The sequence below is a fragment of the Miniopterus schreibersii genome (assembly GCF_964146895.1).
Source record: "Miniopterus schreibersii genome assembly, chromosome: 9".
NCBI lineage: Eukaryota > Metazoa > Chordata > Mammalia > Chiroptera > Miniopteridae > Miniopterus > Miniopterus schreibersii.
Genome location: NC_138118.1, coordinates 54,792,031 through 54,814,849, shown reverse-complemented (window position 1 = coordinate 54,814,849; position 22,819 = coordinate 54,792,031). Strand labels below are relative to the sequence as shown.

The 22,819-nt window shown below is 38.6% G+C and overlaps 1 protein-coding gene across 1 annotated transcript in view; it reads left to right on the top strand.

Annotated features, from left to right (window-relative positions):
• The window catches only part of ELAPOR2 (endosome-lysosome associated apoptosis and autophagy regulator family member 2), a 161,435-nt gene that overhangs the window by 62,595 nt on the left and 76,021 nt on the right, over positions 1 to 22,819 (top strand). Inside the window, exon 2 of the mRNA XM_081147922.1 lies at positions 13,581 to 13,701. Within this exon, the coding sequence (XP_081004048.1) occupies positions 13,581 to 13,701 (121 nt within the window). The remainder of the gene's footprint in view (positions 1 to 13,580; positions 13,702 to 22,819) is intronic.

The following is a 22,819-nucleotide window of genomic DNA, read 5'->3' as shown; positions in this document are numbered from 1 at the left end:
TTTCCTCTGGCCAGAAAGATGGGTTACTATATAGTTTTAGCACCCATGCTTTTCAGCAATTCTTTCGGACTGGAGTGAAGTGACAAAAGAAAGAAGGGAGAAAAAGAATAGCAAGGATTGTCTCCAGAACTGCACAGCAGAAGCCCCTTGTTCCAGTCCCTTTGTCCAAAGAGACAGATTGTCTCTTGGGGTATTAAGTGCCTGTGTCACTGTGGCGGCTTCAGTGCAGTTCTATAGCTGGTGCTGGCCTTGGCCTTGGAAGAGAAAAAAAGAAGCACATGGCCCCCCTCCCTACCACCACCATTATCCAGCTAGCAGGGCTGCCTTTTCTTGCTTGGTCTTCTGGCCAGAGAGATGGGACTCTCTTGGAGTGTTTGCAGTCCACACCTACAGAGCAGTTCACCGATAGGGCCCACCTGCAGCTCGAAACCAGCAAACTCACCACCACTGACCTAGTCATTTTTCAAGTTTGGACTTTCTTCCCCAGTCCTCCTGCTATTATTTATTTTGCCGAGTCTTGCTGTATTTTGTGCAGCATGGGAAAGAGAGGCTGGGGTGGGTTTTCTCCACCTCGGCTAGCACCAGTGAGTAGCTTATTAAAATTGGCCAGGTGACACATTCATATTAGGGCCTGGCGTCCAGTGTCTGGCTGCCCAGGCAGAACTGCATGGAATCTTAGAATCGTTCCCCAAAGGGTAATGAAGTCAAGGGGCATGCTGTTACCCAAGTAAACGGGCAGAGGATGGAAGCCAGACAGAACAGCAGGTATCTGCTCTTTCTGACTAAAAAGAAACTCTTTTAATAGACACTTTCAGTTGTTTTTTTAGGAGTGTAGTTATGACAATATGTGTTATTAGGACTACAGTATAAAAAATTTCTATTAATTTCAGAGGTTCTTATAGGGTCATTTGAGTGCCAAAAAACTTCAATAATGAGCTTATTTTAATTTAGCTCACAAAATTTGCAAGCAAAGGCATGATTTGGATGTCAGAATTTTCAGAGCCACATATCACCTATGCTGTTTCTGTAGACAGTTGGTACAGCATTAACCATTTTTAACTTTTGAATTTAAATTGTATTTTTAAAAAATCTTCCTGTCTGAACTCTGCCAGTGGCTTAGCTGGATTGAAATGAGGAGTTTGCCCTTTCTTGAGCCAGATTGTGAAGTCAGCAAAGTGTGTTGTCGGCCCCTTGTTCTCTTTGTCCCCCTGGGTTATCCCCACCTTTCTGTATCCACTTTGTAGCAGAATCCTTCTTGTATCTGCCTGCTTGTACGGTACTTAAGCTCTAGATCTCCTCTTCTGTTACCTTCTGCCCTCTCATAGGAAGGTCTCTTAGGAAGTGGTAAATACCTTTCTTGCTGTACTTTTGTTTGGATGTTGTTATATAACAGAGACCAGTACCGTCTTCAGACCAGGCAAGAGGGGCCACTACCTTGGTCTCACTGTAGAGCACCCCACTCTGGTCCTTCTCCAGCTGTGCTCCTCTGCCTGCCTTTGGTCTGTGGGCCAAGGACATGCTTACCTGGGTTCTGTGTCCCCCTTTCCCACACCCTTTCATGCCACACTCTAGGTAACATGGCTTTGGAATTACATTCTTAAAAGGAACAGGTCTGCTTCTGGGGCCTTGTTGGGCTTTTCCCAGGTCCATCCTGATTGTAGACTGTGTTATTGTGGGAGGGGCACTGGCAGACCTTGGATGTACAGCTGGGGCCACCACTTGTATGTGTTCAAGGTGTGAGCTGGGTATAGAAGAGAATGGGGCACCTCATTTTATACTCTTACCCTTGCCCTGCAAATGTGAGGGATGGCCTGAAGCAGAATGTGCTATACAGTGCTTTATTATTTTACAGATTTCCTTATGCTATTATAAGTTATGGGTAGAGATAGCTTCCAGGCAGAGAAAAAGTTAGGGTCTGGGGGCCAGGAAGAGTACAACAATATTGTTTCATAGTTCATATATGAGGAGGTTGAGAAATAAAACTTGTAGAAGCAGATGGGGAATGAATCCAGAAAGGCCTCTTAGGCTATGTTAAGATTATGGACTTGATCCTCAGGTCAACTGGACGTTGTTGCAGGGTTTTGGGCAGGGATGACATAATTACAACTGGCTGAGGAGTGTCACAGGTATGGGCAAGAGCAGAAGAGGCTTACCAGTCAGGCTGGTGGTGGTTGTCATCCAGGCAGCAGAAGATGGTGATTAAAATAGGGCGGGGGCCATGAGGATGGAGGTAAGACACTTGCCTACCTTGTAGGGCTATGCTGGGGATCAATTCAAGGGGGATAATGTTATGAAAATTATTTTGGAAAGCGTATAGGGTTCTGCAAACGTTGTTAGTGTTATTATTAATAACAAAAATAATTATTGTATTGTGGATAAAGGTAACCTTCCAGCTAATCTCAATTCTAGGGTAAGCAGTTATAAAAATCAGCTAAAAGGGTATGGTTAAGGGGCCTAATGTGAGGTGTCATATCCACTGAGGGCTCCTTTGGGAGAGCAGGAAGGTGGCTCTGCTAGACTTTGGGGGCGGTGGTTCAAGTGGACAGGACAGTGGTGTTGCAGTTAGCTAGGCTTAGGTTTCAGTCTGGATAGGGAAGTGTCCCTGAGGTGGATTTCATCATTCAGTACATAGCTGTACACGTGTCCTCTGTTTTCAGTGAGTCCTTTTGTTCCATTTGCTGCACTTGATGTCCCTGAATTTGTAACCTCCCTATTTCTATTTTACCAGAGGAAATAATTCTTATCTCTTGTCATCATGTAGAAGGGAATTGGAGTGGTCTGCATTCTCAAACACATTTTCAACTAATCTTTCTGTTTGTAGATTTTGTTTGCTTTCTTAGATATTTGGTGTCTTCAATTCAGAGTTTCTGCAGCTCAAATCAGCTTTCTTCTTGTTATTATCTGCCTATGTAGACCTTAGCATTCAGATTTTCTTGTTTTAATAAGTCAATAAAGCTCCCCTTATGCTTTCTATCTACCAAAATAATTGTTGACACCTGCATCTATTATCATTTTCACTTCTACTCTATTTATTTTTGTCATCTTATAGTATTTTGATTCCTTTACTCTCCGTTCCCTTTAGAAACTCCACTCTTTTTCAGGATTGTAGGGAGCAGAGATAAACATGTATTTAGTTCAGCAAGTTGAAATGTAAATAGATAATAAAATAATGATTGCATGCATTTAAAGATGTTTTTATACAAGAGCATACATTTTCCTCAATTTCTTCTATGAGAGTTTTCAAATTAATATTTCTAATATTGATATTATTATAGATTGTCTAACAGCAGGTCTCTTGAGAAAATCGAAGTTTCATTTCTTCATGGGTATTATTACTATACAGATGATTATATTATGAGTAGACCTGTTTTAGAATGTTCTGTTTTGAAACTTTCCCTGACAGTGCATGACTGTGCAGGAGATGGTTGGTTTCCCTTAGTCAAGAACAATGAAAATATGAGATACAGACTATAATACCACAAGCATAGGTTTTTCTTTTAAAGCTGAAGAGGAACCTGAGATGCAGAGAGTTAGTTGAATTGCTCAGGGTCTTAAATTTAGCCCTGGTAGAGGTGAGATTGGGATCTAGGTCCATTGTTCCCAGTTCATTGCCTGCCCCTTTATAAACCTGTATTGAGAATCATAGAAGACAAATGGTCTCAGCTGGGTCTTTCCAAGAAACCCTGTGCACTTTCATTCCCACTAAAATGTAAGCCCCATGAGAACAAGGCTGTTTTGTTCACTGTGGCATACCCAGGGTTACATGGTGGCACATGGGAGGTACTCAGTAAATATGTATATTGAATTACAAATAGAATTGAGTACCTCTAAGATGTTGTTTACAAAGACAGACACTTAAGTCAGGTTTAAAGCATGAACTTTTTCAAAATAATTTCTAAGAAGCAACTCTGCAAATGCAGAGAAAAGGATGTGTCATAAATAGATCAGATACATATTACTTTACTTAGCCCTAGGTTCCCATGGTAACTTCAGGTTCCTTTTATAAGAGAAAAATCTGAATATAAATATTTCTGCACAGTGCTGTTGTGCTCGTGTACTTGATAATGTAGGGTAAGAAAGTTTCTATTAAAAGTTGCATATGTGTCTGCATTAAGTATTCTCATGCTTTTGATCTTCCCACGTAGTAGGCTGAGTACGCTCACTCATTGGAATTAGAGTTGAAATATTTGTGCCGTGCACTACAGTCTCGGGGCTCTCTACCTTTCTCCTGCTTGCCGTTTCGCTTTCTCAAATAAGGGTGCCATGCACTTTGCTGAGCACTTAAATTTGAGGACCTTTATCCCAGAGGAATTGCAGTGTCATCATATATAAGACCATGCTGTTCTCAACATTGCACATAAATATTCAAAGAGAAGGAGCCTTATATAAAGAAAAGGAGTTACATCGGCTTCTTTTTGTCCCTTCCCTCTGTATGTATTCTCTTAGGTATCAGCAATTTTTCTCTTTTTCAAGGTCAGAGGTCTTCTACCACCTCTACTGCTTTTGATTCTGTACTAGAATTTGTGCTCATCTACTGGGCCTTTATAATTAACTCTGGTCAGCTCATAATTGACTGCAGAGATTAGGCAGGGAACACCAGGGAGCTGATTTCCTCATTGGTGGGCCACTGACATGAACAAATCTCAGAGTACAGAAGACCAGGCAGCTTTGTTCATTTGTTTGTTCTTTTGTTAGCTCACTTACTCACCTCTCTACCCATCCTCAGGCTAATATATTTCACTGCGTATCTTTAGGCATATTATTTCCAGGCTTGATCTCACTGTTTATCATACCCTGTCAAACCCACAATTTATGAGAGAACTAGTAAGCACTAGAACAGTCACAAACACTGCCCATCTTTCAGGGCTTTTTCCTTAAAGCCTTTTCAGGCGGTTCCAGCTCACAGAAATTCTTCTGACCCTGAAATCATAATAAATCATAAACATGGCCTCTAAAATGCAAGCCATTTGGGTGCTAAGTAATTGCTATCTGATAGAGGGCTTAGGAAAAATTGGCTGTGATGAGTCTATTGAGAAGTAGTACATGCTGTACTTTATGGGAGAATTTAAGGGACTTTTATTGGTAATTTTCCCCAGATAGAGTTTTTACTTGCACATTGACTTGTGATGACACTGTTCTACTTTGGAGCCCTTAATCTTTATGTTTTCTTATAAAATTATGTTGTGTGTGTGGGTGTGTACTTGTGTCCTTTCTACTGCAACAAAATCATAAGCTTATTGAGTGCAGGGACTATGTGTTATATTTATTTTAAATCTCCCCCATAGTACTTAGGCCATAGTACTTATTTAATAATTAAGTGTCACATAGTAAAGAATGACATATATTAATGTTAATATATGAAACAGTATATATTGCTATATGCATAAATCATTATATATGATATATATTAATATCAAATATATAAAATAATATATGTGTATTGCCAATATAATGCCAAGATATATATCTATATATGCATATTATTTTTATATATATGATTTATTTGAAACGTTGTCTAGTCTATATGTAGTTAAACTATAACAATTGTCATAATTGGGAGATGATATCCCATGTTTTTTGTGAGTATCATGAGGGGGTTGGTTCAGAAAACCAGAGCTGGTCAGTAGTTAAAATGGTCAAAGCAGATTTTATTCAGGAACTATTGCAATGGGGGAAAGATCTTAAAACAGAACTGGGCTCAATTCCTCCATAGCATGGACAAGTGGGGATTTATAGACAAGGAGCAGGTGAAGGTCAGTGGATGGAAAATTGCTAAGAGGAAACATCAGAGCTAAGTAGGAATTCAGCTAAACTGATGTAACAGGATTCTTGCTAAAACTGGCTGATGCAGAGATGAACACGGGAGCCCAGAAGTCAAGGATTGATTGGGAATTGAGTTCAGAGGAGCCTGACTAAAGACTGGTCAAGGAAAGAGTTTTTGTCAGGAGGTACTGGGGGAATTCATTGTTTATTGGTGTATCCTGACATTTTGTGTTTTAGGCATAAGATAACACAATTTGAGTTTCTGTTATTTGAGAGTTTGTGCCTATACCTTTATTTGTGAGTGAGTGAGTGAGTGAGTGAGTGTGTGTGTGTGTGTGTGTGTACCATGATTTCTGTTGAGGGGTAGTCTTCTGTAAGAATTTGATGATGAGGAGTAATTATTCTTTATTTCTCTTTGGGTTGTTTCCTGGTTCCCACATACTTACAATGTAAAGTTTTCAGGGAATTCCATTGTTTCATTATTTGGGGCAGTGTCTTCATGCCCCAGCATTCTGTGATTTGCAGACAAGTCTAAATAACTGTCATCTTTTGAGTGGGGTAGGGCCAACCACTTCCTCCAGTTTATAATTTGGGGAGTGTGGCTTGTGAATGGATATTCTGTTGGTTAGAGTGTGCTCTCACTCATATAAATATGTTCGGTGATAAACTGTCAGGTGCCCTGAAATGCAGGAAGATTTCTCAAGAATCTCCCCCCCTTGTCAGGAAAAATTTGAAACACGTTGAAATAGGCAGAAAAGATTCCTGGGTGTCCTGTTTAGTGCACCTTTCTGAATTTTCAGTTTCTATGGGGGGTCTACATCTTTCTTAATCTTTGAACTATTTTATAACATTGTGAGTTGTAAGAAACTGATAGGAATCAAAGTGATTCTTGTCCGTAGAAATGAAAAGGCATTTTTTCCTTTGGGATGCAATTGATTATTACGTTGTGGATATATACCAGTTCTGCATCTCTAAGTTAATTCATTTTACTTTCTGGATTGCCTATTTATGTGTGTTCTTTGAATTCTCCTTTGAACTGGTGGAGACTTGATTGATTTGCTAGTAAATAACTTAAATAAAATCTTTGAAATGTATTAATTTTATATTTGTATGAGAAATTTTTTTTACCTTTTCTTTTTAATTGCTCCTTAACACCCAGAAAATTCTCATTTTTAAGGGATCTGTTTAAGTGCTCAATGTTTACTTGGGCCTGTGGCTAGAATTTTTGGGTGTTATCTGTAAATCTAAAGTTTTATGCTGTAATTATCTCTATTCAGTGCCTTGAATGGCACTCAGAATATTTTGGGGGCATGTATTGTATTGATACCATTGTAATTTAATCTAATTATGAATAACTGGAAAGGAGCAAAGGGAAGGCCAAATATTATAGTAATTTTTGCAGTTTTGCCAGGAAGATGCAGTTTAGATGCATGCCCAGTAAAGTCTGGGTGAAATAGGGAAGGTATTTGTCTGTCAGTCACACCTGGGAACAGGTCATTGGCCAGAGTAGCCATGGCCCCTGCAAGCGTGGGAAGATTTCAGATATTTAATCTCCTAAATAAACAAGTTTGCTCTCTTGTGCTCTTGACTCCTGGCCTGCAGAACTCTCATGCTCCTGCGTTTGCCCACATGGCTCACAGCCATGTGGATCCCAATGGACTAATGGACTGTAACTAGCTTAATGCTAAACTGGACCCAGCTGCAATATGGAACAGAAACTTTGGACGCTGGCTTTGCTTCTAGCTCTGTTGAATCCCCAGTTGCACACCTTCCAGGACTAGATTAAGGGAAATGGGACTTTTGAAACCGAGGGATGTAATTCCGTGAAAATAAAGCTTTCTACCACATCTCATCCTCCTGTGGGGACCTCCAGAAATGCTTATTCCAGTGGTACCCCAAGAACCTTACTCTCACTAGCAACAGAGAAAGATCACCCATACATTTCTCTGATGATAATATGTTTAGTGATTTTAGTATATCACACTGTTCTTAAGTTTTTGCCATGGACTTAAGGCTTGCTTTCAGAAATATATATACACACATATATTTATTATTTGTTACCAGCCCAGATGAAATAGCCTATTCTCTAATTTAAAATATATCCCAACTGGCTTGTGCTACATTCTAAATCCCGGACCCCAGGTGCTGCCCTATGCACGAAATAGGTTTGCATTGGAGTATTTTTATAATTATAAATAAACACATTAAAGCTTCCTGCTAAAATCCTAAGAATTCTGTAACCACAATATTTATGGCCCTTTAGAATACAAGGGTAATCTAGACGAGGCGGGTAGGATAAAGAATCTTAGGAAAATTAATTGGCATATAACATCCACCATTAAGCCAGAAGACACAATACTGAATCTTTCCCATGTTCTTATTGCTATTTTCATCTCATAACTGGCAACCTGAATATCACAGAGGCAGTAGTGGAGGAGAGATTTCTCGAGCTTACCTATTTTATTCAGAGGCCTTGTTTCATTTGAAATTCATGCCAGACTTCACACCATCATTATTTTGCAAGGATGATAACAAATTACTGAATTTTACATATGGAGGGCCAGGATCTTCTCAGTGGGATATAGAAACAGGAAAGACTTCCTAATACAAAAACCTATGAACAAGGAAAACAGGAGAGCAAGTGCATGGCTGGTGAAGGCTATTCTACAATAGCAGATTGTGGTAGGTTGAATAATGTCCACCTTAACAACCCTCTCCTCCAAATATGCAAGTACTAATCCCTAGAACCTGTGAATGTTACCTTATTAGACCAAAGAGGGCTTTGAAGATGTGAATAAGAGACTTGAGATGAGAGGTTATCTGGGTGGCCACTAAATGCAATCACAAGTGGAGGAGAGAAAAGGCAGTATGTTCACAGAGGCAGAGAGTGGAGTGATGCAGCCATAAGCCAACAAATGCTGGTAGCCATCTGAAGTAGGAAGAGACAAGGAATAGATTCTCCTCTAGAGCCTCCAGAGGGAGCATGGCCTAGCTCATACCTCAATAATATTGACTTTGGACTTCTGGCCTCCAGACTTGTGAAAGAATAAATTTCTGTTGTTTTAAGTTGCTAAATTTATAGTAATTTGTTATAGCAGCCATAGGAAAACTAATGCAGATTTTACTACTTGGAAGTGAGGAGCTGCTGTAACAAATACCTAAAAGTGAAAGTGGCTTTAGAATTGCATAATGAACAGAAGGTGGGAGAATTTTAAAGCACATGATAGAAAAAGTCTGGATTGCCTAGAACAGACTATTGGTAGAAATATGGGTATTAAAGACTCTGCCAGTGAGGACTCAGGAAGAAGTGAGGAGCACAGTAGAAAAAGCCTATACCGTCTTAGAGAATATGTAGAAATATTAAAGGTGCTCCTGGTTAAGGCTGAGAAGAGAATGAGGAATATGTCATTGGAAATTGGAGGAAAGACTGCCTTTGTTATTTGTGGCAGGAAGCTTAGCAGAATTTTGTCTTATGGCTATGTAGAAGGCAACACTTATAAGTGATGAACTTGGATATTTACAGAGGAGATTTCTGAGGAAAGTGTTGAAGGTGCTTATAGTAAAATGTTAGAGGAAAGAGATAAGTTGAGGAAACAATTGTTAAATTGTTTGATGATTTGGAAAATTCTCACCCTATCTAGATTGTATAAGATGCTAAAATTAGAAGACTTACTCTTAGGAAAGTTTGTTAGGGAGAGAAGTCCAAAAATATGGCTGGAAAACCTTTTGCTTGTGCTAAAGAAATTAGATGTGTGACTTACTGTTCTATTTAACCATTTCAGCAGAAGCCAGGAATAGAGATGGGATTATCTGGGAAAGATCTGTGGAGGATCCTCCATCTGATGGCACCAATCCTATGACATACATAGGAGACCCACAAGGTTTTTATAATGTTATATCAGCAGAAATAGTGCCAGCTTGAGCTGAAAGTAAGAGAGACAGAGAAAATGAGGAAGGCTGTTGGATTCCCAACATTTTATAGGCAAGAAACAGTCCAATAAAACTTCTCAGCTGCAAACATGTTCCAATTTTCAAAAACCCCCATAAGAATGACTCTGAGGGTGGAACCTTGGACCCAGAGGTTGGAACCACGAACTATAGAGGATTATTCCCAGGCCTTGAAACCTGATGGAATTTGCCCTGCTGGATTCTGAAATTGCTTGACACTACTGACTTCTCCCTTCCTCCCTCCTTCTCTTCTTCTCTCCCTTCATTGCTCCCTTCCTCTTTTCCTTCCTTCTTTTTACTTTATTCTTTTTTGAATGGGAATGTTTGTAATTGTTATTAATGCGCCAAACCATTGTATTTTGGAAGCAGGTAACACAGGTCCACAAATGGAGAGAGATTTTGCCCCAGTATGGATGATAACCAGAGTCTTCCCCATAGCTGATTTAGATGATTAGATTTGGGGCTTTTGAACTGATGAGGTGTAGATGAGGTTTTGGATTTTGAATTGATGCTTAACGTGTTGAGACTTCAGGGGATGTTGGGTTATGGTGAATATATATTGAATGCGGGAAGAACATGAATCTTTGGGATCAAAAGGTAGACTGTAGTAGGCTGAATAATGCCCTCCTCCAAAAATGATAATGCATGTCCTCATCCCTGAAACCTATGAATTTTATCTTTTTATGGAAAAGAAAAAAAAAAGACACTGAAGATGTGACTAAGTTAAGGATCATGAGGTGGGGAAATTATTCTTTATCCTCTAAGTAGGCCCTAAATGCAAACACAAATGTCCTTATAAGAATGAGGTGGAGGGAAATGAGACAGAGGGAAGGCAATGTGCCTACAGGGGCAGAGAACAGAGAGATGTGTCCATAAGCCAATAAATGCCAGCAGGCACTGGAAGCTGGAGGAGGCAAGGAGCATATTCACCCTACCGCCTGTGGAGGGAGTGCAGCCTTGCTGATGCCTTGAGCTTGGCCCAGTGATAATGATTTTGGATTTCTTGTCTCCAGAACTGTGAAAGGGTAAATTTTTATTGTGTTAAGTGGCTAAGTGTATGGTAATTAGTTGCAGCAGTCACAGGAAACTAATACAGAAATAGAGAGAAATCGGATCGTTTCCCTTATCTGTATACTCTTGTATTCTCTTTGAACATGAGACATCTTTATGATTTTGTTAGATTTCTGTAGCCATCAGGCTTTTATATTGGAAACTTTCACCACTCCTTCTATTTTTAAAAGTTACTTTCTATTTTAAGCATAATGGCATTATATAAACGGAAAATGCTTGTGCATAAACAGAAGGCTTGACTTCTGCTCTTGGCCAATTATTTACACATTATCTGAGTTTCAGTTGAACAATGGGAATTATATGAACTGTTCTTCCTAAACCACATAACTGTTATAGGTATTTAATGATGTAAATACATATGAAAAATACCAGCTAAATAGTGTAAATGTTTCTTTAATGCTTAACTATTAAGTATGCTCTCCCTAGCTATACCAAAGTTATGATGAGCAGTTTTGCACATATATCACTGACCGCATTAAACATTTCCCCCCCTTAAATTCGATGCTAGAAGTGGGATTTTGGGTTCAAAAGTTTGAACACCTTAAAGCTCTTGATTTCATATCTTCAGACTTCTCTCCAGAAAGCCTGTACCACTTTACTCTCTCATTGGGAGCACACAAGTGCTCATTTTACTGCAGTTACCTGAGAGAATTTTTAAAAAGTATTTTAAATGTTGTACCAGCTTGAAAAAGAAATATTTGTATTTTTTTGACAAGGGTTAACATATTTTTTGTATTTTTTTGACCATTTGTATTGTTCTTTGACTATATTTCCAAATAATTATTTGTACTTTTCCTTACTGATTTGTAGAAACCCAGTGTCCTTAAGCTGGTTAACCTTTGTTTTGTGTTATTTCTTCACCAGTTTGTTGTTTACCTTTAGTTTATGACTTTTGATGACTTTCTTGATCAACAGTTGAATGTAGTTAAATTCAGTGAGCTTTCATTGTTTTCCTCCCTCCCTTCCTTTCCTCCCTTCTGCTCACCCTCCTCCCAATTTTCCCTCTAGAAAACCTTTCTGGTTTGGCTGCTTTTATTGATTGTTATGTAGATTTGCCCTTAATGGGCAGTAAAGCAAACTTGAGATCCAGGCACTTATCAAAAGACATCATCTCAAGTTATCTGTTGCCAAACATGGTCAAAAGTTTGAGTGGGAACAACAGTATTCAGAGTTGATTGCCTGGAGGATATACTAAATTTTATTTCTGGGGGAGAGGGTGAGTGCAGCATCAAGACCTTTGCCCCAACCGGATAGTCCCACCTTCTCTAATTTACAATCCCCTCTCATTTTACTTTATGCATTTGCAGACCTTGAAGCCAGGGAAACAGAAACCCAGGTGGCCTGTGCCTTCCCATATCACCACTAGCTCCTTTCTTTGTATCATCCTCTATGTCCCTACTGTTGTTAATAATAATAATTCTACCATTAATCAAATGCTAACTCAGTGTAGCCTAACAAGCTTGACATTTTGCATGCATTATCTCAATTTCCATAAGAACCATACAAGATAGTAAATATTATTCTAATTGTCTAATGAAAAAAAACCAAATGCTTTGAGAGGTAAGTGACTTGCCTGATAGCATATGTATGTAGAGGAATGGGATGTGAACTTAAACCCAGACCTTTCTGGTTTCAGAACCTATTTCTTTCTTTTTCTTTTTTTAAAATCTATCGATATTGATTTCAGAGAGAGGAAAGGAGAGGGAGAGAGAGACAGACAGAAACATCAATGACGAGAGAGTCATTGGAGATCGAGCCCGCAGCCCAGGCATGTGCCCTGACTGGGAATTGAACCTCAATCTCCTGGATCCTAGGTCGATCGATGCTCAACCACTGAGCCACGCCGGCCAGGCCAGAACCTTAAGAGGTGTTCTAGCCGTGTGGACAGATACCTCCCTACCCCTCACACCTGATTTCCTGAATGGTGATGCCACTTGACATGTCTTTTCTCTTCTGCCATTGATACAGTAAGGGAGGCAAATAGAATGGATGGAGCAGAATAGCAACATTCTAGGTATTGAAATGGAAATGTTTTCGGGAGGAAGTAGAATTTCTCTCATTCTTCAAATGCCCAATGGCATTTGGTCCTTGTTTCTCTAAGCTCAGGCATCTCCCTCCTTTAATGTTCTCTGACCGACGGAGGGCACTGTGAAAATTTCAAAGCAACCAAAGGCCAGAGGCAAGTGGATTGGTCTTAATTTGGCAATTGTTTTAAATGTCCTTTTTATAGCCTGTGATTGATGGCAGCTTGCTGTGGTCCCTGTGTATTGAGCCTGGGAGAGCTGATTAAAAGACTGGTAGTCTTTTACTGGCATTTGGATGATTAATTATCACACCTCTGTTAAATTTTATACAGAGTAAGAATTAGGTCAGTGGGAGTGGTTCTCTTATTTATTTCTTTGAAAGGCTTGAGACAGTGACAGCATTCAATTGCCTAGTGTTAATTTTGCTCTTATATGCTTATCTATCAATTATTTAGAGCCCTAAAATTCCGCAAAAGAAATAGGGAAATGTGCTGTAGCCTCTTTGGGGTGGGTGACACTTAAGGTCAGTGGGCACAACATGAGAGCATTGACTGTCCTGTCCCTCATTATGTCCTTAGCACCTAATCAGTGCCTGGCATGATACATTTTTTGATCAAAAAACTACTTGGTGTGGCTTGAGTGGGAGAAAGGAGAGTCAACCAGAAAGTAAAGTTTGGGATCAAGCTTGCAGGCAGGTTTGGGGGTGATGGAGAAAGCACAGTCATCCCTTTAAAGGTGGCTCTAACAAAGGCTTGTTTTTGTAATTGTTTGCAGAAAGATTACCACTTTGAATATACGGAATGTGATAGCAGTGGCTCCAGGTGGAGAGTGGCCATTCCGAATTCTGCAGTGGACTGCTCTGGCCTGCCTGACCCAGTGAGAGGCAAAGAATGCAGTATGTTTGACTTTTTGACCGTTTGTTTTCCTGATTAAACCATTCCCCCTTCATATCAGCCCACAAAGTTAATTGTAATGAATATGAGACCTTTGAAAAAGTGAACATGTAGCACTGATGTCTAGCAGAGCAAAAATATTCCTTTTTCAACACTCAGCGCCCCCATGTCTGAAATCTGTAATGAGACACAGGCAATAGTAAAGGATGTTAATTTTATTTATTATTTTAAAAATGCTGTGTGCTGTCTTTTTAATTTATTTTTTATTAAAGTACAGTTGACAAACCATACTATATTAGCTTCAGGTGTACAACATAGTGATTCTATTTTTATGTACCTTCGATGTGGTCACCACGATATATCTGGCACACATCTGTCACCATAGAAGTTATTACGATATTATTGACTGTATCCCCTGTTCTGTACATTAATCCCTGGAGTGTATGTGTTTTATAACTGGAAGTTTGTTTCTCCTATTCCCCTTCATCTTTCCCCCAACCTCCACCTCCTTCCCTCCAGCAACCATCAGTTCATTCTCTGTATCAATGAGTCTGTTTCTGTTTTGTTTTGTTTGTTCATTTTTCTTTTTGTTTTTTAGATCCCACCTACAAATGAAATCATATGATGTTTGTATTTCTCTGTTTTACTTATTTGTTGGCATGGATGTGGAGAGATGGTGTACTGTTTTGTGTATTTGAACTTCTGGAGGGCAGAGTGGCAGAATTTCTCCTTAATAGATTTCTGTTTTTAATTTAAATTTCTAAAAAGTTATACAGTTTTTGGTAAAATACACATAATGTAAAATTTGCCATTTTAACCAATTTTAAGTGTACAGTTCAGTGGCATTAAGTATATTTACCAACATCTATCCACAGAACTTTTCTTAAATTTAAAAAATTTTTTTTTAGAGAGAGGAAGGAAGAGAGAGAGAAAGAGAAACAGTGACGTGAGAGAAAACCAGTAATCAGTTGCCTCCAGCACTTGCCCCAACGGGGGGATTGAACTCATAACCTGGGTATGTGTCCTGATCAGGAATTGAACCCGTTACCTTTTGATGTATAGGGTGATGCTGCTCCAAGCAACTGAGCCACACTGGCCAGAGCCACCCACAGGACTCTTATCACTAACATCCATCCCCAGAACTCTAGTGTAGCAATGGATTTCTTGTTTTTAGCCATAGAAATAATGTAATTTTCCTTTTTAGTATAGCCTACAGAGAGATTGTAGAATTAATGACTATCACATTCAATGGCTTGTCTTTTAGCAATTAAGCAGGTTTGAAGTGCAACATTACAAATTAACAGAGAAATATGTTGTTACATTTATTTTCACTTATAAACTCTACTTTTCTTAATCCTTCAATTTGGTGAGTCACAGGTTCCTGCAGTGAAGTAGTCTAGGGGTAGACTAGAGTTCAAAGCTAGAACTAAGACAAAGAGGTTATTTTGGTTTTTCTACAGCCTTCCAAATGGTATTCCGAAAAGCTTAGTTCTTCTATTCCCAAACGAAAGAGCAGATAAGCAAATGATTAAATGATAGTTAATTTCTTCCTGTTCATAGAGAATGTGTCTCTGTTTCTGAAAAAAGGGAGATGGGAAGATACAATAGTCTTATGAGGAAAATTAGGGAAGGAAACCATTATTTCCTGATGAATGATATTAAATGCATACAGAGAAGAACCCTATCCAGGTGAAGAGTTCTGTCTGGCAAGTTTCTTAAGAGGATACTGGGGTCAGTATAGAAGAATGTGATACAGCCATTTGTACAGAGAGAAGATAAACTCTGAGGAAGGATTGTGAATAATACCTATGGTATTAGCTCATTGTAAAATTGCATGTTACCTTCCTAGAAAATTTGCATAACATTTGTCTATATTTACTTTTTACTTGTGACCTAATTTCTTGGTTCCCATGTAAAAAACCCTTTTGAGGTGAACTACCTAACCATGACGAATACTGCTCCATATCTAGGTGATGTGTTGGTGCTGGCTAGCACTGGCTTTTGAGAGCTGGTTGTTAGTTTGAAATGGGTCATGGTGGAGTGTTTTTTCACCATGGAAACTGGCAAACACTAAAAATCAGGGGCCTCCATTTCCTTGGGAGCTGGTTATTAAACATTTACCAGCACACCACTGATTAAATTTATTTGCCTAGTGTTCAAAAATCTGTTACAGAATTGGTGTCTGAATAGGCATTATTTCTATTTCAATGTTGCCAGGGACATTCTTTTCTCATTATTTACTATAATCTCCCACAGTTAACATTATGAATCTGACAGTCCAGCAAGAATTTTTGTAAAAACTCTAATAATCAAATCACTATTACTTATTACTTTAAAAATGATACCACTTATTTTAAAAATTAAACCCTAAAAATGACAATACTTATGTGACGGATGGGGCATTTTTTATCTTGGCATCCTGTCTGAAATCTCATTTGCAAGTATTTCTCCATATATACTTATATCACTCTGGAAGGTATAGCCTCTGATAAGTGACTTTTTCTTTGTATAGTAAAGGCAAGTTATTTTAAAACTCACAAGAAACTTAATAGATCTAAGTAACTTAGAAGCTCATCTAATTCATAACATTAAACATGGCACTTACCACATTAGTAGTCATTAAAGTACTGCTGGAAGGCAGTTATGGTAATAACTGAACATTTCTTCAGTGGCTTAGATTTCTGTTGCTAACAATAGCTACCATTTCTCTTAATAAGGAGCTAAACATTGTGCCTAGAGCTTTACAACATTATCATATTGTATCCTCACAACCATCCTCTCAGGTAGCTACTATCAGTGTTTCCATTAATCAGTAAGAAAATTCAGAGTTAAAGCAGTGAAGTTAGTTACCACAGTCATTCAGCTGCAATGTGACAGATCTCAATTTAAATAGACATCTAATTCCAGAGCCTGTTTCTTACCCATTGAGTTCAATTACCACATGCAGATGACAGCCTGGAGGAGCTTCTAGGGTCTCACTTGGGGGATGGAAAGCTCTGTTGGTGGACATCTTCAAGGGAAGATATTAGAAACTCTTGTGCTTCTAGGAGAAAAGAGGGTAAAAGTATTGTGGTTCAGGATGGCATGCTACATGCAAGCCAAACCTGAGAGATGCCAAGACCTCAGATGATGGGTGATGCCCCTCCTATGCTAGACTCAGCAGTTATGCGATGATGTTATGGCCCAGCAGTTGGACCATATAAAAGAAAATTAAAAAGTGGAATGTGGCAACTTTAAGTGAAAAATATTTAGGGCAATGGCTGTGTGGGACATAATTTCCCCAGATTCTAATGCCTCTCAATGAAGTCAAACCCAGAATTCAGCCTCAGTTGAAATTGTTATAGATTCTTCAAAATATAATTTAGTAGAAGTACAGAGGAGGACTTTCCTTAGGAAAGGCATTACAGGAATTTCATTTAGTAGTTTAAATTTTTTTTCATAAAATTTGTGGGCAACTTATATTGTATCTTTAAAAAAAAAAAAAATATATATATATATATATATATTTAAGAGAAGGCGGAAGTAAGAGGGATATAGAGATAGAAACATCAATGAAAGAGAAACATCATTCATTGGCTACCTCCTGCATGCCCCTTACTGGGGATTGAGCCCACAACGCGGGCATGTGCCCTGACCAGGAATTGAACCAGTGACCTCTTGGTTCAGGGCTCAACCACCGAGCCGCACCAGCTGGGCTTATATTGTATTTTTATTTTTAAAAAGTCACATAAAATTTGGCTAAAGGCTTCTCTGAGTAAAGTTAATGAGAAATCAGGTATCTGTTTTTGTTGTGCTAGAACCCTGGGGTGTATGTGAGCTTGGAGCTTACAGGGCTCAGGATATGGGATGGAGAGAACTCTGGTTATTAACTGACACTGGTTACCACTGTCCTCCTGTCCCCTTTGCTGTGCAGAGCTCCTCAGTCTCGTAGGCCGTGCTGCTCTGGGCAGGCCACTAAGATCTCTTCTTCTCTGTGATGCTCCTGGCTTAGCTACAGGGAACTTTGCTGCTACTTCCAAGCCCTGGTCCTCAGTCTTGTTTCTGTGGGCAACACTCACCATTTGAAGCCTTGGCATCTCTCAGGCACAGCTTGCAAGTAGCATGCCATTCCTGAACTACAACATTCCTTGTCTTTTTCCAGAACAGGGGGATATAACCCCTGTCCCAGTACCATCCTCTCTCCATCGTTGGGTTACTTCCCTCTTGCATAAGAGTTTCTAAAATCTTCCCTTGTCCCTCTATGGTCCCCTTCACATTCTTAGATCATTAAAAACAATAGTCATTCTGGAATTCTCTTTCTGTTCCCCACTCCCCCTCTTTCTCTTTCTGTCTCCCCACATGCTGAAGGAAGGGACTTTTCGTTTCAAACCAAACCTTAGAAATAAAAACCTGGATACTAGAAGTGGGGAGAGAATTCTTTTTCCTATTTCCTTACATATTTGCAGAAAAGTCTAGAACACTGAGAGAGAAATAAACATAAGACATCTCTTCCTTTTGGGCTGGGGTGGGGAATGTCTGGCCCGTGGGCCGTATTATTTGGCCTGGCCCTGCCAATGCCTCGCCAACGAGAAGCAGTTCTAGCCATCACATTAGGGATGAGTTAATTAATGTTTGACCAAATATAGCAGGCTAATTTTTAAGATGATAATTTTGTATGGCCCTCGAATAATGTTATAAATATCCAAATGGCCCTTGGCAGAAAAAAGGTCCCCTACCCCTGCTTTTGGGCACGTATATCTGCGGCTTACTCCTTACGTTTCTCAGTCCATGACTTCAAGCACAGCCTTAACACATTATTTTCTAATTGGGGATGTGTATTTAAGATATGTTAGCATCAAATCAGTCATAGTTTGTGGACATTGTTTATTCTTGTATTTCAGTATTTATGTAAACTTCTAATATTTGGTTTCCTTAGATCAAAAAATGCTCTGTTCAGGTTAGAAAAAAACCTTGAATATAAACTATTTTTATTTTTTCATTGTTTCTCTCAAATCTAGTGTTGCTAACCCACATTCAGTGGGTCTTAAGGAATAAGAGTAACTGGTGGTGACAGTTGGAGTCAACAGCTTGTGGTTTCAGTTTGGAATTGAAAGAGGAAGAATTCTCATGGAAAGAGAGTTGGTTTTAGCTTTCTGGGTGGGATATTTAAAAATCCAATTTCTGGGAAAATAGGTCTTTCAAATGTAGGTTTTTCCCCAGTAGTCAGTACAGGGTTTGTCTCATTTGTGTAGGATTTGTTATTGGTACTATATCTGGTGCATTTGGGCAACTTGAGCACATTGGCACAGAATGGAATTGAATGTCCTGCTCTATGTCTGTTCTGTGGAATACTTAGGCCAAAGAAAAACATGTGTCAGGGTTTTCTGTGGTGAAATACCAGTAAATTGGAAAACAGTGAATGCTCCATCTCTTTCATGAAGGGATGCGGTGTGCATTTTCAAATTAAAATCTCTGAGAAACGTAATAAACATTTATAGCACATTTACTGTATGTTAACTGCATTCTGTTTTACCCAGAGCTTCCCAGGTGTACTTTATTACAGAACTCTTACGCAATGTGCAGTTAGATCTCTTTAGCTAATTTTTGCAGGTGTTGTTTTTGGAAAATACAGATTTAAACACACATGCCTAGCTAATTTAATAAATTTTTACATGTTGTTACTTATACTATGATTTAACTCTTTTCGTACAATTTCTCTGCTCTACAAGATTCAGTTGCAGCATCACTGCATTGGTGTCCGATTTAAGACCTCCCGTGGTTGGTGGTCGGGTGTGATGTACCCTGGGATTAAACCCCAGATCTGCAACTGACTTGTATGTCTTGGGAAAATTATTTAGTCCACAGCTATTTATGAGCTTTAATTTATTCACTGAACAAACATTTCTTGAGTATTCCTATATTCTCGACAACAAGAATCCAGAAATAAATGAGAAAAACAAACAGATTCCTGTCTTCCAGGACCTTTCATTTTAATGAGGGAGCAGATGGGTAAATAAATTATTTATAGCATAGGGGCAAAGTGCATGATAGATATTAATACCTGGATGATCTTACTCAGGAGGGAGGGATGCCTTCTGCTCAGAGGGAGTCAAGAGCGCCTCACAGTGAAGCAGGTATAAGTTTGAAGTTCGGACTGAATAACCGTGGAAAATTATTTGTGCCCTCGCAGGTTCATGTGAAAAATTGTGTCGTGACTTAGAGTCGAGGCCGAGGTTAAATGCCATACTTAATGAGTCATTCATGTTAATTTTCTGAGTATCTTTGAGGTGAACCCTGAAGGAAGAAGTTCTTTAACTCCGTGAAGCACAGTGGCATTTGAGGCATAGAAAACCTGGGCAGAGGTGCAGATTAGGGGCCGCACTGGGTTTTCCTGGGTGCTCTGTGAGGCCTGCATGGCTGGCTTTCAGGGAGGCTGTGAGTGGGGACAGAGATTCTGGCAAATCTTACAGGCTCCTGTGTCACAACAAGGATTTGACCTGGAGGCAGCTATTCACAGGTGTCTGAGGGGCCAAAATGAGGTGATAAATACAATCTACAGTGCCTGGAATCATAATTATATAATAATATGACTTAATAGTAATGATAATAATGAAAATTATAATAGCCAATCTTTACTTGCTATATGCAAGGTATGATTGCAAATGCTTTACATGTATTTTGCTCAAATTCGTTTAGTCATTGCAACGTGGCGCAGTAGGTACTTCTATTACCTCACACAGATGGGTCAAAGGCAGAACTGGGATTTGAAACCAGGCAATCTAACCCCCAGGGTCCATGTTCTTAACCCCTGTGGTGTTCTGCCTCTTTGGAATACACTACAGTGTATGATCAACAAGTGTTAGTCCCCTTCTTGAGGCATCTGTGCTCCCCTAACATTTATCTCTTGACAGAAATGTTATGCAAACTAATGTCCCAAATAGAAAAATGGATTTTTTTTAAAAAAAAGATAGCACCTAAAGGCTCAGATATATTGCTTTGTAGGTCATTTTAATTGATTACTGATCTGTTTGTAGATTTATTTATTTTTCTAATTTATTTATTTTTAAATAATTTTTTTCAATTACAGTTGATGGTCAATATTATATCAGTTTCAAGTATACAGCACAGTGGTTAGACATTTATATAACATACAGAGTGATTCCCCAGATAACTCTTGCATCTACCTGACACCATAAATAGTTATCATAATATGGACTGTAGTGTTCCCTAAGCTGGACTTTACACCCCTGTGACTGTTTTGTAACTTTTAATTTGTACTTCTATATCCCTTCACCTTTTTTGCCCACTCCCCTAAGCCCCCTCTTATCTGGTAACCGGCATTTTGTTCTCTGTATCTATGAGTTTGTTTCTCTTTTATAATTTTGTTTATTTTGTATTTTATATTCCACACATAAGTGAAATCATATGGTATTTGTCTTTCTCTGCCTGAATTATTTCACTTAGCACAATACCCTCTAGGTCCATCTAGTTGTTGCAAATTGTATGATTTCATCCCTTTAATGGCTGAGTCATATTTCATTGTATTTATGTACCACAACATCTTTATCTGTCTTTTGATTGGAGCCTTTAATCCATTTAGATTTAAAGTAGTTATTGATAGGTATGCAGTTATTGCCATTTTATTAATTGTTTTCTGAATTTTTTTGTAGTTCTCTGTTTTTTTCTTATTCTCTTGCTCTCTCCTCTTGTATGTTGGTGGCTTTCTGTAGTGTTGTGTTTGGATTTCTTTTTTTTTTAAATTTCTTGTATCTCTTGTAGATTTTTGGTTTGTGGTTACCGTGCTCTTCATATATATCAAGCTATGTTCATAGCAGTCTATTTTAGGTTGATGGTCACTTACACTAGAACACATTCTAAAACTACTGCCATTTTTACTCACTACTCCTTGTTTATGTTTTGTCATTATTTTTTACATTTTTTTGCTTGTATATGTTTGTGTGTATCTCTTAATTTACTGTTGTAATTACACATAATCTCCCTACTTTTGCCTTTTAATTTGTACTCGTTTTAGTGTTGGTTAATCCACTGCTTTTATTACGAGTTTGCTTTTGTCAGTGAGAATTTTTTTCTTTGAGATATTTTCTTATTCATATTTTTGATATATTTTTTTCATCTTCTTAAAAAAAGTCTCTTTAACATTTCTTTATAGTACTGGTCTGGTGGTGATGAACTCCTTAAGCTTTTTCTTGTCTGGGAGATTTTATTCTTGTGTATCTTTTCCTGAAATGTAAGAGAACAACATTCAGAATTTAGAGCACATTTGTAGTTATATCATCATAAACAATGAGAAGATGGTTAGTGTTTTTTCTTTCTTCTGTGCCTAGAAAATTTTGGGTGCTTGATACATATGGTATTCTTTCATTATTAACATGTATTAGAAAATATTGATATTTTTTCAACTACAGAAATTCTTACTTAAAGAGTGCTATTTTAGTCTTCCTAAGAGGAGAGGCACTATACTGTCATGGCTCCTAAGAAAGCTCCAAACACTGGGATATTTGTTGATTGAATATCTTTGGTGTCATCAAATTAGAGAGGGACTTCAGTGTTTCATTTCTGTAGGTGAAATAGAGAGACCTAATCAGATTTATAAAAATTCGTTATATATGTAAAAGGACAGAAACACTTTGTCCTCAATAGGTCTAATTTGGAATGCCATGCATCAAGTTCCAGTGTTCTGCTCAGCAACACACGAATAGAGGGTGAAAGGCAGGGACAAATGAGAATGTTAAAAGAACAGTTTAAAGTCAGGATTTACATCAGTGTAGTGCTTGATGGGAGCTATGCTCGAGAGAGCTTCTCTGAAAAAAATCATTTTCTAAGGAGATGAGAGAACTCAGCCCTGTACACTGCAGAATCAAGGGCAGAGAGACTACCAGGAAGTAGAGGGTGACTGACACCTTCTAAGAGGAAGAGTTCAGGAGGATAAGAATCAGTGTTAGGATGTAATTGGAAATTGAGAAAACTGATTTCAGAGATGTATTGTTCTGCCCCCATTGGTGACCTCATCAAATACTCTGACCAGTTTCCTTCCCCTGACCTTCACTGTTGTATTTTTTTCTATAAACCTTTTGTCATTCATGCCCCATGAACTGGAATTGGTCTCCCCTCCCGCGAAAC